The 18586-nt window shown below is 36.4% G+C and overlaps 1 protein-coding gene across 1 annotated transcript in view; it reads right to left on the bottom strand.

Annotated features, from left to right (window-relative positions):
* fam49bb (family with sequence similarity 49 member Bb) overlaps window positions 1–18586 on the bottom strand; it is a 49506-nt gene that overhangs the window by 10563 nt on the left and 20357 nt on the right. The window contains exons 3-5 of the mRNA XM_026201178.1: window positions 4984–5066; window positions 3133–3254; window positions 2327–2432 (exon numbers count right to left, since the gene is read on the bottom strand). Of these exons, the coding sequence (XP_026056963.1) occupies window positions 2327–2432; window positions 3133–3254; window positions 4984–5056 (301 nt within the window). The 5' untranslated portion in view covers window positions 5057–5066. The remainder of the gene's footprint in view (window positions 1–2326; window positions 2433–3132; window positions 3255–4983; window positions 5067–18586) is intronic.

Below are 18586 nucleotides of genomic sequence, written 5' to 3'. Positions count from 1 at the left end.
ATAACATGCATTATGTATGATCTCTCTTATGTTGTTAAAATTATTAGCATTTTCACAGATTCTTAAATGGGATCCCAAACTTTTGCATGCCACTGTATTTCAAACACATTGGTTGTTCATTAGTACTTATAGAGCACATATTCTACATGACATTATTGGAAACACTAATAGAATAGGGAACACTATTAACTAAGAGATTTCCATAAGCAAAATCGTAATTAATAGTTAGTAAGGTAGTTGTTCAGTTTAGGTATAGGGTGGATTAAGGGATCTAAAATACGGTCATGCAGAATAAGGCATTAATATGTGCTTTATAAGTACTAATAAACAGCCACTATGCTAGTAATAGACATGCTAATAAGCAGCTAATTAATGGCTAAAAATTTAACCTTAAAATAGAGTGTTACCACATTATTCTCTATTCCTAATCCTACCCAATACCTAAACTGAAAATACTTCCTTACTATTAATAAGAAGCAAATTAGTAGTTTACGGAGGCAAAATTCATAGTTAATGGTTTGTTATAAGTGAGAATTGGACTTTAAAATAAAGTGTGACCATTCCCTCTTTAATATGATTTTATTTGGAATCTATCACGAATCCTGACACTCTGCTCTGCAAGTCAGTCCTTGTCCGGAGACATGGACAGACTCTTCAGAACGCAGCAGCATGCATCTTTCACGCTGTTAAAACAATTATAACACCACTGACACCCAAAGACTCAAACGTTGACTTAATGTGCATGGATAGGTTCATCGTCAGGAGAGAGCACTACATGCCAAGTGATCAGTGTAGTTAAGCGAAGCATGTCAGACATGAGAGCTTGCGCCAAAAGCCGCTTTAGTGTTCTGGAGCGGAAAGCGCGGGAAAGCAAGATGACCCAGTTTGGTGACTTACATAACATATGGCAGACGCCTTGCCTGCACTCATTGACTACAAGTTCAGGAGCCATTACATAGATTTAAAGTGCAGGGTTTCAATGGCTTCAGGGTAAGACCACCATCAACTTGGGTCTTACTGAGCTGCTAACATCCCTGTGTTTTGATGAGCAACAGCTAATGCTAATATGTTCTATATAATATGATCTGAAGTATTAGATAGTTTTTCTCTATGCATATCATTTTACAATTTTTGGCATTTAAGTCTATATATAGCTAGTGTGTTTTGCACAAGAATACGAAAAAACAAAACAGATGTGGTAGTTCTCTGGGTCTGCTTAGGTGTTAGTGTATTCGCACACAATGTGTTAGCGTGCATTTAATTTGTAAGATGTTTACAGCACAGAAAAAAAAACTGACAAACAGATAATGCCAATTGCTTTTAAGCACATTTATACGGACAGTTAATGTTTAGTTAATGTGTAATGCTGCTTTTAGAGCATAAAACAACATCTGCAAAGTTACGATGCTCAAAGTCAAATACTACTAAAGACTTCTTCACGGGTTTGTGACATCACTAACCCCAATGTTTACATAAACCCTGCCCCTGGGTACATGCAACTATCTGTTTTGAAAAGGAGGCTTGACGTTTCTGGACAACATGCACTAGTTGGTTAGCGAATCAACACACTGGCCCAACTAACCAATCCTAGCCCGAGTGTGTATTTATGAGGGAGTGTCTGCACAGAACCAGGAACTCAAGAGACTGTTCTGGCGAGAACGGAAACAGCGATGAAGATTAGAGGTTAAAACGTGAAAATAATGAGGCATGAACATGTTACACTGCACCCTATAAACAAAATCAAGCCTTTGAAAAAAACTGAACAACCACCCCTTTAAGGGCTTCCGGCAGTTTCCCACCTAAAATAAGAGCTTGATGGGATTTTAAAATATGAGCTTGATGGGATTTTAAAACAAGAGCTTGATGTATGTTTCTCTTTTTGGTTGTGTTGTTAGTATTTGCAGCTCGTTTCTTTATTTGTTCATGCAGTGAGCATTTGCACCTTGTTTCTGTATTTGGTTGTGTTGTGAGTATTCGCAGCACATGTGCTCTTAAACTGATGTAGATGTTTTCTTAGTTTTCTGGTGCTTTTTCTATTTGCATAATTTTCTTTGAAGTTGCAGCGCATTGAGCTCTCTCGGCCACCATAACATACAGACTACTTCCAAATTACTTATGGTGGTCTTTTTATTTTTGGAATTCTGCCCCCATTCCCTTTCATAATATGGAAAAGAGCAGCATGGACATTCTGCAAAATATATCCTTTTGTGTTCCATAGAAAAATAAAACATGTTGGAAATGACATCAATTGTGAGTAAATAATGCCAAAATGTCATTTAAAAGGTTTCTGCATAACTATTTCTGAAAAACAGACTTGTACATGTACCTAATCTCTGTGAGAATTCGTAGAACTTCTTTAGTTTGCCTACTAGTGGCACCACAGCAGCCCACGCCTGGTCCTGTAATGCCTCATCATTAGGGTTCTGAATTGCCTGAAAAAATAAACACAACATCTTAATAACACAACATCTGGCGAGTTATAAACAACATTCCCACAAGTCTAAATGGAACATATTATTTTATGACCATATGAGGTTGTGTTAGAATTATGTATGTGTGTGAGATGAGGTTTTTAAATGATGTGCCCATGAGGGTGGCAATTTGAGGATGTAAATCCAAGCACGCAAGAGGTTTGAAGGTTTATTCATTATGTTTTTCCATTATGACACTGGGCAGAACATCTAGTCAGTGTTTTTTCTCTCTACCTCGGTGTGCCTTTGAATTTCCAAATTCATGAGGATCATTAAAATAATTACTGAGTGTGCTGACATAAAAAAAAAAGCATTGCATTCTTTCGAGTGAATTAGAAAAAAGAAATAAAAGAAACATTCACTTTCATTCTGCAAAAGATGCCAGTCCATGGCAACTGTATCCGTATAGCAACAGTATCCGTGGCAACAAGATCATCAATCACACTGACATTCACTCATGTGCAAAGTAGAGAGTATCAAATCATATGAACACACTGCGAGATGTTTTAAAGCCACCAATATTATTCCTTCAACTCATTTTTGTGTGAATTAATGTGCATACTGTAAAGAGTCAATTTTGCATGAACAAATGTATACGTTCATACGCATAAGTCAAACATCAGCAGACATCTGTTATCCCGAGAGTGTGAGTGCCCTGTACCTCTCGTATCTCTTGGCCCGCGCCTTTATATGCCTGTAGTTCATCAAGTATTGCCAGTGCATCCTTCAGGACCACATCCACTTCATCCCACGTTTCCCGTTCTGCTTCTGTTGGCTGGGCATCTGAAGGCAGAGGGAGAGAGAGAAATAACTTCAAGGTCTTTAATCAAAAGGTCTTTCAAGGTCACATTTAGTCAGTGTCTGACACATTAGAACATATTGTACATATGCAAATCATGAAAAGGTATACGAGCTTTAAACCTTACAGAATGAAGCAAGATTCAAATGAAGGAAAGAACAAAGAAAGTATATGGTAACACGTTCTAAAATATATTGTGTGCACTAATACTATGTGCAAATTCTACTATTACTATAGAAAAGTGGGTGCTGTGAAGGAAGGTATTACTGTATAAGTACTCTTTTGAACATTCCATTCATCATGGTTTTCACAAAAATATAAAGTATTTTTTTTAAAGCAAAGTTTTTAACATTCATAATAATAATGACAGATGTAAATGAGCCCCAAATCAGCATATTGGAATTACTTCTGAAGGATCATCATGTATTGTAACCTTAATAATAATGCAGTAAAGTTTTGTATTCATGGCTAATTGCTGGGGCTATTAAATATTTGTGTTAAATATTAGTTTGTGCAGTTTTTTATTAATTTTTAACTTAAATAACACCTAGGTTCATTTGAATTACAAATTAGATTATCGATGTGACCAATGTAAATATACTTCTGTAACAGACCTTTTATTAATACCTTTTACTCTACTAGTAGCGTCTTATTCACAGTAGGTACACTTATATAATTTGGAATTGGAACTTTGGATATACATAGTCCAAATTTTACATCACTATCAGGTGACTGCTCTGCAATTGAGAGGCCATGCAGACTTCTGCTGAACATCTTCATTTGTGTTCCAAATCAAACTGGTTTGGAGTGACGAGAAATAGCAAATTAGGACTAAATAAAATGTTTGGGATGAATTCCTCACTGAGGATCTTAAAGCTTATTTGAGTCAAACCTCCACAGCTGAGCCCGTTTCATATGTTTAAAAGGCAAAGTGTGGAATTTTAACTGGTGGAAACTTTAGGCCCACATCTAAAAAAGAAACCTCAATGAGACACTGGCAGCTGTTAACTACAGCTGGCTTCAAATGCAATTTAAGAAATTGAGGACCAACTCCTTAATTTCCAGCATTCAGATGCCACAGATTAAGATTGCAATGATCTCTCAGCTTTTTCTTCTTTCTATGTTTTTGTGTTGATACAGTAGGTGCCTGTTCCGGTGCTCTTGAGCAGACACTATAGGAATTTGTCTCATATGTGTGTGACCAATGAGCCATGAATGTGCCAATGGTTTCAGTGACTCCATATAGCTCCATGTATTTCTTCAAAGGAATGACTATGTGTCTAAAAATGGAGACAAACATGGTAGGATGAAAATGTTCTGTGGACAAGGGTTATAAAAGCCAGGAAACTGTTATTTTCCACTGTCTTTTTTCTTCTTTCTTTTTGGTTCATTCACCTTCCTTCGCTTTGGAGAGAGTTTTTGGGTTCAAACAAATGAGATGGTAGCAGATTGTGTGTGGTTCATGAACTGGTCTCCAGGGGAAAGGAGTTTAAGATAGAATCAAGACCAAAAAGGGGAACTGGCATTTTTTACAAGTTGACCGGGTATTGACCTACTGTAAACCAAGTCTCCCAGAATCCCAGTTCTCAAACAAACCAAAAAAGGACACGTGAGATGCTAAATTAGTGCATTTTGAGGTAAGCTTGGAGGATGAAATATTTTTTACAGCTAATAAATGAAAGAGAGTCAATGGAAAGAGGAGACGTTTCTCACTTTCAAAATCCAGGAAGAAGTTGGGCTCTTGTTCAAGATCTGTGCATGTCAAAACTTTAAGGAGGTTCCCCATGACAACGTACCTAAAGAAAAAAAAAAGGTGAGTTAAGTCACATATTTTGAACAGAAATCATAAATCTGATGGTCAGATTCAGGTTGGGCAGCCTTTAACAGCCTTACTTTGATTCTATTATGGCACTAATTTCCCCCATTATCAGTCAAGAAACCATCGCCCTTCCAACCACCAGTCAACGCTCCTTCCCTTTACCCCACAGCTTCCACTCTCCAGACGCAGTGGTTTTCCTGTGTAGGGCCTTGGGTCGACCAGATGTCACTACTGTAACCCCCCTCCTTCAGCACACACACAGAGTTACGGGAATCCCTGTGCTTTGGTGGCCAGTGCCAACCGTGCATTTCATGCCTACTGCTCACGTTCAGTTCCCTATTGAGGGGCCCCGAGCTTTCAAAGTCAAGATTTAGGAAGTAGACTAGTGTTTTTAGATGTAAAAACAGCCCTCTTTATTCTCTTGGGATATCTGAGACTACTGGGTTTAACATTTTGCGCTTGGAAAACATAAATAAAAGTAGACGTGTGAAGTACAGAAGCAAGGCAAAACTATCCTTCTAAACAGCGAATTCGAGGGAGATAGATGGCCACCTGGACAAGACCACAGGAACCTGATGAGTCCTCTGCACAATGTTACTTTACTGCAGCCTGGAATGGATCTTCTGGTTTTGTCTGGCCAGAAAAGAACTGGCCCCCCGACCGAGCCTGGTTTGAGCCTAGTCGTCTCTGGCTTGGTTAGTTTGGGACACTTAATATGTAGCAAAATCTTCAACTTAAATGCACAGATATTATTTAAACTGACTTGAGCTGGATGATGACGACATCACTGAATTCAATGATGAACTGCCTTTAACTGAATTTGAGTGAAATTGAGTGCTTACTATTGTCATTTTGTATTATTGACACCTATTTAATTCTGAAGTTGCTTTGACACAATCTGTATTGTTGAAGGCGCTATACAAATAAAGGTGAAAAGAAAAAAGGGGAAGGAAAACTCACATTCCCAAGATGTTCAATAGAGGGGTTATTTCACAAGGAGAATTTATGGTAAATGGTTTGTTCAAAACCAATTTTTGTGATGGTATCACAACCATGGGCTTATTAATTAACGACCGCCTACCTATTTAGTATTCAGCAGCTTGGACTACTCTGATCAACAATAGTGTAAGCAACACCGCCTCGCAGCAAATAAGTTGAGACAACAGTAACAATAAATCCCAGTGACGAGAGCACCAACTTTCTGGTGCACAATCTGAGCACCTGTGTTCCCCACGCTATCAACTGGAGTGTACTGTGAATGGCTATGTATTCAACTGTACGCATGTGCTAAGTAAACACAAAACTAAAGCACATTTTGGGCTTTAGGATGATGTCCCAAAGTGTAAACAACAGTTAAACAGTCCAACACAGTAACTTGACTCAACTGACTCAATCAATGATGTTAGTTTCTGGATTAACTATTAGCAACAATGGAAAATGGGGGAGTATTTGGGAAACCTGCTTAGAAATGTCAATGTATTTGCAACTACGCTCGGTGATGCAGGTTAAGCAATGACTAACTCGGACTTCCAATTGATTGCCAATGCTACAGATCTGTACAATATTGCACCAATAAATTTCAAGTTATAAAAACTACTTTTTAAGCCTATCTGTGAGAAACTATATAGTCAACTATAAAATAAAGATTCTGAGAAAACACACGGAAGGGTAAAAAAACAACATCCTTCCTCCAATGCATACCAGGCTGCTCCAACACAGCCACCTGACATCAACCTCGATAAACACTGTTAGCTGATGGGAAAATGCCTCCACCACAACTCTCAATGGCATTTCTCTGTATAAAAGTGGTTTCTACCAAGAACTGCTCTCATCTGAAGGAAAGGAATGAGTGTCAGGAGAGGAGCTGTACATATGTACCAAATGCACAATTCAGCTGCAGATAACCTATTAAAGTTTAAAAGAAAAATGTGTACAACTATAAGTTTCTATGCTTAATTAAATAATAATAATAATAAAAAAAATATATAATTTTAATGACATCCATAACATAAAAATAATTGTTAATTTATTATTGCACGGTTTTGTAAATGCATTAAAACCAATATAATATAATATAATATAATATAATATAATATAATATAATATAATATAATATAATAGCACTTTTAGGTATAAATTGCCCAACTTTGCCTACCTGTTTATCTATAAACACACACACATACACACACACACCCACACACACACTAAAAAGGAGCAGATTTATACAACGCCTTGACTAATCTGTCATTCTTTCACAGCCTGTCGTAAAGGTATCTGCATAATATAAAAAGACTGAGCGACACAAAATGACTGGGTTGTGTTTACTTTCACCTAGTACAAAAGATAAAAGAGGAGAGTAAAGCAAACAACAGGGAAAGGGTCAATCTAGGCCACAACAACAGCAGCGTACTACCCATGATTCCTGTGCCTCTGGTGGAAGAGTGATGAGTGTAAGAACACACACATAAGCATACAGGCGGCTAGATGTGGGTCACAGACATGAGTGTGTATTTGTGTGAATGGGTGTTATATAATATAACCGATGATCTAGCTGCAGATCTAGACAGCATGAGAAAAACAGTCACTCCAACAGTATATATCATTCACTACAAGAAATGAAACCGTCACATACATGTGGAGGCGCACATAAATGTAAAAAATGTTTTTTTTTTTTTTTAAATGACTTTTTTCTTTTTGGAGTCCACAAGTGATACTGGCTAGTATGTGAGGAGAACATTTTCAAAAGTACATTTTCTTAACCATCATCAAAGATTTTAGGTTAAACATAATAAGGGAAAACTCATTTCCATTTAAAAATTTTAATTTAATTAAAAAATATTAAAGAAAATAAAACTGTAATACAATGACTTTTACAATAATTATACATAAATAGTAATATTCTTGTGATGTATTACGTTATAAAGCTTTTTGCCTATTCCATGCTTTCGTTACAATAATGTCTTTAAGTCTGCTTACTTTTATTCAATTTATTAAAGACTATATTAATAAAATAATTCATTATTATAATAACATTATATAATAATATTATTTACCACTGATAATAAATTGATTAATTAAATGGCATTTTATTAACTGTCATTAATTTCATTATTAAATGTGATTAAGTTTCAACTGATTTACAGCCCTAATAAAAAGTACAGGGAAAATATTTGAAATTATCTTATTAAATTATATTATTTTAACATGGCACACCAGGTGACACAGCTGAAACGGCTTGAAATTGTCTGTCAGCTATTCGTGTATGTCTGAACTGGGAACATGGAAGAGAGCTGGAGAGGGTGTATGCAGAGTGACAGGAGACAAGCTGCTGACAGGTGAACAGTTGAGACATGAGCAGGTAGACAGGTGAACAGAAAGTGTCTGTGTCTGAAAGCGAAGGCAAAGAGACAATGGGTGGGAGAGATTTGATGAAGAGTGACGCTGGTGAGGTTGAAGTCAGGTGAGCGTCTGAGCCTGGACCATCTGTGTGCACGAGGGTCTCAAACAGGTACAGGAACCCATGGAAGTTGCCGACGGTAAACCAATGATCAAAAGCTCTCTAACCCATAACGACAGAAGCAAGACTTGCTCTAGCCAGCGTATTCTAACTGATTCAGACATTCACACTACAAAAGAGACATGGACACATGGTGAGGGGCTGTGACAGGTTAAAGCCACGCCGAGGATCATATGGAGGTCAATGCTTAGCAAAGCTCAGGATTAGAGTTCAAGGTCAGTGGCGTGAATCGATTACCAGCCTCACAAAACAACTGCTGAAGTAGCGCAAAATAACTGATTTTTGCATCAGTCTGCTTGCAAAGGTGGCATTTGGTCTTTGTTTTTAAGGTGTGCTAGAGGGAGTTACAGACCATGTTCAATTTATGGACAATCAAAAACAATAATTAAACTACAGTAAAAGGCCAGAAAAAAATGTGAAGCGCCATGAAATACAAATTCACATTAAAATATTTTAAAACTACTATATCATATAAAATGAACAGTCTACCAATAAATGAAGCTTCTTAAAACACTGATCTGGCTACACTGTATCTTTAAAAGTGTATTTAATAAGTTCAAGTGTTTAATTAATTCATTCAAAAAAAAAGAAATTTGCATAATAATGTAGTAAATTGATCTAAATATAAACATTATACTTTCAGTATTTTACAATATCACTGTTTTTACTGTATTTTGATCTAATAAAAACAGCCACAGTAAGCATAAGAGAGGTCTTTGACAAAAATTATAAAAAAATTCTTACTGACCTTAAACTTTTGAACATAGCAATCACCCACAATACTCTTCTATCCATAGCAAAGATTAAGGGAAAAACACTCTAAAGGGTTTAGACCCAAAAATGAAAATGTTGTCATTAATCACTTACCCCCATGTCGTTCCAAACCCCTAAAAGCTTCGTCTTCGGAACACAATTTAAGATATGTTGGATAGAAACCAGGGGGGCTTGTGGCTGTCACATTGACTGCTAAGTAAATTACACTGTCAAGGTCCAGAAAAGTATGAAATACATCGTCAGAATAGTCCAGAATAGTTTGGAACAACATTGGGGTGATTAATGACAGAATTTTCATTTTGGGATGACTGACAGTTATAAGATGGTATAATAAAGACTTTTTCTTTACTGTTGGAAAGTTACTTGGAATAAATGTGACCTGAATCCACGCCATGCCATTGATGTACTGCTGCCAAGTGCGACAACCCTAAATCCCACCCAGCACTCCCTCCAACCATCAGGGGGTCATTTCAAGGACGGCTATCTCAAAAATGTAATTTGACAATCATATTTCTTTAAAAAGATACCAAAATGAAAGCTACCTTTGATACAAAACATTTATTATCATAAGGCTCAATGTCTTTTGCATTTATATCAATATTATAGGAACAAACGTGATCGAGGTGCATGAATTAAGAACTAATGAGAGCCTTTTATAAAAATTAAAGAAAATTGTGAAAAGTGGAGAACATTTATCAAGGTCCTCCTAAGATCTCCTCATGACAACAACCAGCTATGTGGGCCAAACTGAGACAAGAGTGTAGATTATATTAGGAACAGTGCATTTGCCTCTCAGCTTCATTCACAGCAGTCCCAAAGGGTGAAGGAGAGCTCCCCGAACGAGCGCTTTCTGACAGAGAGACACTCTGACCTGGTTGTGTTCTTTACGAAGCCTCCTACTGGGAGATTGCGTGCTGGAGGAGAGGAGCAACGATGGGATTCTGGAGAAGGAGGGGGCAAAGGGGGGCTCGTCTAAGCCCGCTGGGCACTTACGATTCACTACTGCATTGTGATTGGCTACACGCAAGTTCTTTTGCACTCCACTGTATCCATGGAGCTGAAAAAACCTGGTTCTACCAAAAACACACACACAGCCAATCAGAAAGCGAATGGCGAGGCGGAGGGGAGGATGAGGGCACTGGAGCAGTAGTCCGACTTAACAGCTTGTGTATGAATATATGAATAGCGATGAGGTAATGCACCAAAAATGCACAACTAGTGCAACAGCGACACGCCGATTAATCACGCAAATTCTGCAAATAACTGACATTCCAGTCTTAGGATGCATTAATACATATGATTAAATACTTACTAATAATTAATACTATTTATAATAATTACGCTATTATATATAATAATTGTTTGTGGAATAATATGCGTGTAAATAATTGTATGAAATGATGGAAATTTTATGTAAAATAGAATGAAATTCATAAGAATAATGGATGAATAATTCAAAAGAATTTAAAACAGTTGCATAATGAATTGTGATGACAAAAATTCAATGCAATAAGTATATATACATATATGCATATAACATAATATGATATAATGCATCTATTTAAGGAGTAGATATAACAAAGCAGCCCATAACTATCTGGATGCAAGGCATGCTGGAATTCTGCAGGAGCACTGCAGCATGGGAATCCACGTGCTTCGCCATACTACACTACTGCTGTGGCACCACAGGAGAAAAAAACAACAACCTCTCCCCACCCTGATTCCCTCCGTCACGTGGGCACAGCCGTGGAGTGGCTAACCAGCTGCCTCTGGCATCGAGGGGGAGGGGAGCCAGTGAATTAGTGTGTATTTTCATGTGTGCGCTTATTTGAGTGAGTGGATGCAATAATCCAGTTATATATGTGGTGGAGTATACGCAGAATTGAAGCTAATGTGAGAATATAGCCAGAAGAGCGACACTTAACATACCAGCCTTGTCTGAAATCAAATTTACAGAGGCTTAGCCAAATGATTTATACAATTCAGCCTTTACGATGCACATTAATTGACTATCATTTTCCAAACGCCTAGCGTGTGCCTGTTTATGTACGCTGAAGAATGAGTAATGTGTGTGTGCGTGTGATGCATCATGCAGTGTCACTCTTACGCAGCATCACTTACATCCTTGTCTGCAGTCTTAACTTGACCTAAATTTCCTGGGGCGTGCCGCCACATCGCATTAGCCTACTATAGTAGCGGTGTTCTGATTTCACCCCAGCCTTTGGAAACCCACCAAAATGAACAGAATATGGGGATGCAGATGCCCTTTATCCACCGCCAAAACTTGCATGACCTGCTTGACCGAACCCATCCCGGCGTTAAATAAACCTAAGCGAACAGCAGGGTGACAAAAGAGGAAAAGGAGCCGTGTTTTTGTTTTTGATTCGTAGCTCCGCCCACGCTGGCCAAACTGTAGTAAACAGCCGCTTTAATGCGCTCTTTAAACATGTTGTGGCAAAAATCAAAACAAATGGCTGGATAAGCCAATGAGGATGCAGCGCATTTGTGGGATGTCAGCTATTGGTGCATCCGGGTTGAGTTTAAGTGCAACAAACAACACTGTCCAACGACAACCGTGACATTTGTAGCTTGATATCAGCTGCACTGACAAACAGTGGCACGCAGACAGCACAGTGTTACTGGGGATCACTTACAATTGTTATCATATAAAATATTTGCATAAGTCTCAAGTAGGTGGTGGTTTATGGTGATAAACGGAGAGGTTCAGAGTAGGATTTTTGGTTAATCTCTCCTACAATAGGACCACTTAGGCAGCACTGTACCTCTCACGATCAAAGCAAGAAACCATGGCAACCGGATATCATAAGCCAAAACAGGGCACCTCATCTGAAAATGTTGGGAGAAGGAATTTTAAGCCACCCTTTTCCAAATGTTGAAAGTCTGTTTAATCGACAAACATGCGTCACTTCCATTTCTGAAGCTGCTGTGATTAAGATAATCTTTCAAAGGTCCTTTTCTGTAAAGTCAAGATGAGTTCCACCAAAAGAAAGAAAGCGGAGAGATAGAACTTGATGCATCCCCGCCTCGTAACATCCATGTCCCGCTTCGGAAAACTGCAGAATTGGAAAGAGTTCACGTGACTTGGTGTCCTTCTTTCACTGTGAAGGACTTTAAGATCTGAGAATGTCATTTGGTGAGAAACAAGCAAAGGAAGTCTGGTCTCTGCAAACAGATTAAGACATTTTCAACATCTTTTGGCATTACTTGACATTTATAAAACGAGCCAATGCGCATTTCAGTTTCTTTCATTTTCTTGATTCAAGGTAAGTGTGTGGCAGTCAGGAGAGCTGTTAATGCAGAGTACGAGGGGTGGGGCACTGTCAAACGGAGATGGGATTTTTGGGGCTATGCATGGCACAAGCTGGATTTGTGCAAAGAGGCTCGAGTTCCTTTTTTAGTCAAAGAGCACCCTCTGCTGACAGCAAGAAAGGTGTGTACAGAGGGCCACTCCCTATTCTCTGGGTAAAATATACAAATAAAAAATAAAACACTCAATTAAAAATCAATCAATAAAATAAAATTAATTAAAAAAGGGCCCAGCATCCCTGTGATCCTAAACATAGAATGTAAAGAAATAAGGGGAAAATTAAATAAAATGATATTACAACAAAATGTATGTATAAAAACATTATTTCATATTTAAAAAAAAAAAAAATATTTTTTTATTTTTTTATGATTTCAATTTGAGCTGCTGAGATCCAGCACTGTTGTCACCCTACAAAGGCCAAGCGGTTGTGAAAACGGATGAAAAAAAAAAAAGGATATAATATAATAAAAAGTATTTGAGAAATTTAATAAACTGTATATTGCAATTAATATTTTACATCCAGAAAATATCCAAAATCCCTATTCCTGGAGAGACATAAATGTCATAATGAGGTTAAATTTTTTTTATTATTATTATTATTCATTTTAAATATTGGCCATGGAGAAATAAAAAGCAGGTACATTGAGATCAGTAGCAATGTATTAAGAGCAACAAAGTAAGCAGCACTGTTTCACTACGGAGACTGAAGAATGGCTTTAGAAAACTTTGTAAAAGACAGGTTGATGGAGAATGATTTTGACGTTTATACAGCAGGGGAATGACACGTCTGTAAAATGCCTGTGGTATGCATGGGTGGGTGGTAAGTGCACTGTATACATGAGACGCAGTGAATGAGAGGGGAGCTAACCCAATGAATATTTAACTAATCCTTCCACTCCCTTTAGCTGCATCAACATGTCTCTTAGAGCAGGCACTGACTCACAAAACACAAGGCCATCCTTCTCATACATAAAAGACATCCCAGATCTCTAGGCAGTGGTTGTCTGCTCTCTCAGCACCAATTTATCTTGTGTCATCATGTCTTAAAAGGGTACTTGTAGCTAAAGGGCCATGAAAAAGTAAAACTGTAATGTGTGTATTTAGCTTTGGTGTCATTTAGTTACCTGCTACATAGTAATGTATTGATTTGAGGGGAAAATAACAATTATTTTAAAATGTATTTATTTATTCTCATCATAATTTTAGGTGTTTCTCACATCTGCCATAAAAAAAAAAAAAAAAAAAAAAAAAGAATGCCTTCAAGATCCCCAGACAAGCAACAAACATATATTGATCCAGATCTGATTCAGTCCAGTCTATCTATCAGAAAATATCTGTTCAGAAATGAATATATACATACCATCATGAAACACATTCACAACTTTAACGATGACAATAACTTTGCAAATGGTGCCACCTGCTGTACAAAATAAGCAATCACTTCAACAACTCAATATCACCAAAGTGTAATACACCAAATATGCATTACATTAACCACTACTAACATTTTCATCTAAAATACCATGGAAGCCAAAATAAGGATAATAAATAAATAAGGATAATAATGTACCATGCAGACATAAAAATACAATGAGAATGGAACTTTATTCTATTCGTTGTTATTAAAATCATGAGGTGAATTAAACAGAACATCAATGTTTCCCAAACTGGCATCTGTAAAGAAACTGCATGGGGGTTGTGAGTTTAATGAAAAGTGTATTAAAAAAAAAAAAAAAAAAAAAAAAAAAAAAAAAAAAAAAAAACATTTTATAACAACAATCAAAATAAAACACTTCTTTACCTGCATGTCATGCGACAATTATTTAATTTCAAAGTATCGTTAACATGCAAAAGTTATTAATTGTTAACTTATTATTTTTAAATTTCAGGGGGACTTGCAAGTTGATACATTAGATAAAAGTGGTTTAGCTGGTAAATAAATAAATAAATAAATAAGTGTGGATATTCCTGATTTACTTGAAAAGAAAAATTATGGGATTTTGTGTTAATGTTAGAAAGTTCCTAAGACAAAGACTTCTGTGAATATGTAATAATGTAATCAATAAAAGTAACTGTAGATTTTTTTATTTCAAGCATTTTAAAATGCATATGATATACATAAATATACATATATATATATATATATTTATGTATGTATGCATGTATGTATGTATATGTGTACATTCTCACACACACACACACACACATATACAGTGTAGGACAAGAACTTAATTTTTGTAATCAAATTATGTAACGTTATCAGTTACACAGCACTGTTTGTCTTTAGTAACTAAGTCTTCTGTAATCCTAAAATAACAGAAGAAGCCAAGGAAAAGCAGAAGACGAACTTATGTTCATTAAAAAATAATAATAATAAAAAAAAGAGGATCATTCAATGTGGATGGTTTATTGAATGATCTTATTTTCATATCTTTGACTGACCAGCACTTATGCTTACCAAAGTTGCATTTACTAAATCAAAAATACAGTAATACAACTGGCTTCTATCTCAACATGTAAATTATTCCTGTATTTATCTTATTAATTTTCACATGAGAAAAGATTGAGATGAGATTTTTTTTTTTTTTTTTTATAACCAGTTATCCAGTGATTCATCCCTAGAGAAAATGCAGACAGCTTCTGATACTTTCAGACAATAATCAGGCATTAATCATACAGTTATTCTAACAACAAATAGCTCAGAGCAATCATGTAAATCCTGTTAAAGTGATGAATCCTCTGGTAGAGACAGTTTTCAAGATTACCAGACAGTGGCAGCATTGGTTTATATGCAGGGGGAGGGGCTGACCTCAGGCTCCACTGCTAGACACATATAATCCATCCTTGACTTGCGAAAGTACAAGGCGTTTTCATTGGCTCCCAGCCACAAGATTTGGAATAATCCAAATGCATCTTCTGTAATGCACAACATCATGACCTGGCATACTGAAACCATGTGCATACTGATTTATTTCACACATTAGGCTTTCTCTTACAGATAGCTGTCAGATGTAAAGGGTGTGTTCACAACCTCAAAGCTTGCCAAGTTATCCATGGAAACAAAAGCAAAAGAATATGGGCAGTTGGGGTGGGAAATAATAAAAATAATGAAAATACAATAAATTGGTGGAAAAAGACGCAAGCAAAAAAAAACAAAAAACTAAAACATGCTGTACATTGAAATTTACATCAAAATTAAGCACAACATAGCCCAAATCACATAAAAAAATATGACACTGGGTTACGTGCACACTGAAAACAGAAGCTTCAAGTAGAGAAGACCCTAATAATCACCCTTTTTATCAAAGCATTCTAAGCATTCCTGCCCATCTAACTAAAGATGCACACATTCAGTACCCACTGCACGCTCCGAGAAACGACAGAACAGCTATTCGCTTGGCTTTAGACTCCCCTCCATCATGCATATAAATGGGGCCACCTTCTGCAAACTCTGACCCTTTGATTACATAAGACACCATCCTAGAGCAACAGGAAGCTGCATTACTTAATCCCTCTTTATGTCCCACAATGCCATTCACTTCCGCAGTAACTGTTACACAATCTGGCCTCACATCTCTGCAGGATAAAATGCAAAGACATTTTCTCTTTTTTTAACTTCGCTTAAAATATTGTTATTTATTATTTTATTTTTTTTAGCATAATTTACATACTAATATAGGTTTTTATATATGGAATAGATTTTTATATTTGTATTTTCCGGTTTCATTTTGTCATTTCTACTAACGGTTTAATTTTTTTAATTTATTTTTTTATTCATAACCAAATTGCTTTTGTTCATTTTCATCTCTGTTTTAGTTTATTTATTATATTATCAAACTGAGAAATGAAAGTGGAATGTTGCTTTGGCAACTAAATGAAAATACATTTAAGTACATTTATTCTATTTCATTCAACATTACATGATTTTAAGTAATGACAATGTTTCCATTTATGGTTTTAGTTAACTATAATAAGCCTGGCTTGAAACAACATTGACAGAACTACATGTCATCAACTGCTGGGAAAACAGTACAGCTTTCTCAGATGTATCTCAGACTATAAAGCTGAGGATGATCGAGTGTAAGTGTACAAAATCTTCATCCAGAAAAAAATACTGCATCAAGTAAATCATAAAACAATAAACAAACGTTTGTGTCTGAGGCTTAAATGAAAGAATTCAAAGCTTATCTCAACGTTCAAAGCAATCACAAATGCTAAGACGGATGATAAACACAAAGACTGCTTTGCACCTGCAACACATCAACAGCCATAAGGGCAGGAAGACTCCACATACCAGAAAACACTGAACCAAGTATATCCCACACCCCAATCCAGCAGCTCAGAGAAGAAACACACAAGAGCTTGAGCTCACCGGCACACACAGATTGCTGCACTGACAAAAGAATCATTGCTAAGATATTAGGGGAATGCAATAAAAGGAAGTGGTTTTGGACAACTGGACTACGGTGACATTCTTATGTGAACGTTTTGGAAGTCTGCAATTTACTTGAATTTTTTTGAATGAAAAATTGGATGCCCAATTTCCACAAGTTGATATGATTCTATAGGGTCTTAATGAAAAGTCTCTAACATGCTTTGGTAAGTCTGAAAAGTCTGTACATTTCTCAATGGTAGTGTAAAAAACACCTTTTCAGAGCAAGCCGTTATGTAGCATTTTCCTTTAAATGTTAATGAGCTCTGTTGACCCGCCCCATCTTCCAAGCTGCTCTCAGAGAGAGAATTCATTGTAAAACTTGCTAAGTAGCACATTATTAGGAAAGGCCTTATACCGTATTTTTCTGACTATAAGTTGCACCTAAGTATGTTGCATCAGTCCAAAAATACGTCATGACGAGGAAATAAAAAACATAAGTTGCACTTATTTAGAACCAAGAACCAAGAGAAAACATTACCATCTCCAGCCGCGAGAGGGTGCTTTATGTTTTCAGGGGTAGACTACAAAAGCACTGAGCAGCATAGAGCGCCCTCTCGCGGCTGTAGACGGTAATGTTTTCTCGTGGTTCATTTCTCTTGGTTCATGTCAAATGAATTTTGATCATTAAGTCGCACCTGGCTATAAGTCGCAGGACCAGCCAAACTATGATAAAAAGTGGTACTCACTTTGGCACAATTTGAGAAAAGGGTGAACATTTTTGTAGAAAAATGGGTGGATTTTCATCATTATAGGGGGGTTGTGTAGTGTACACACACACTGCCAACACACATTTCAGTTAAAACAACTTGTAAAAGTGCATGTAGCATCCGATGACCCCTGTAAAATGTAATTCTGTGAATAGACACCTTTCATTTATTTTCACATTTTACTGTAATCATGAATTATCATGAACTTGTGGGGCATTTTTATCTATTCTGGTGGCATTTTTGCTACAATTCCCCATTAATTTCCAATTCCGGTAAGTATATTCTTATAATAAAAAAAAAAAAGGCAGCACAAAAATATTGATAAGAAATGTTTCTTGAGCTCCAAATCCGCTTTGGCATCACAGGAATAAATGACAGTTTAAAACATTAAAATAGAAAAAAGTTGTTTTAATAATAAAAATAAAAATGGTTCTAAAAATGTTAATACTATTTTACAATATTACTGTTTTACTGTATATTGGATCAAATAATTGCAGTCTTTGTGAACATTAGATAATTCTTTCAGAAAAATCTTACCAAACCCAAATATCTGAATGACATTATATATAATATTTGACAAAACTGATATCCTATTGAAATCTTTTCCAAAATTTACAGAAAAAAAAAAAAACATTTCATGGTATGACCCATTTAAATTAGTTCAGGTAGCACAGTTATCTGTTCACTGACTCCTTATGCTAACTGTCCTAGACAAATTATTATTAATCCACAAGTT

This window comes from Carassius auratus, chromosome 24, assembly GCF_003368295.1.
Source record: "Carassius auratus strain Wakin chromosome 24, ASM336829v1, whole genome shotgun sequence".
In the NCBI taxonomy this organism is placed as follows: Eukaryota; Metazoa; Chordata; class Actinopteri; order Cypriniformes; family Cyprinidae; genus Carassius; species Carassius auratus.
This window is presented reverse-complemented; position numbering and strand designations above follow the sequence as displayed.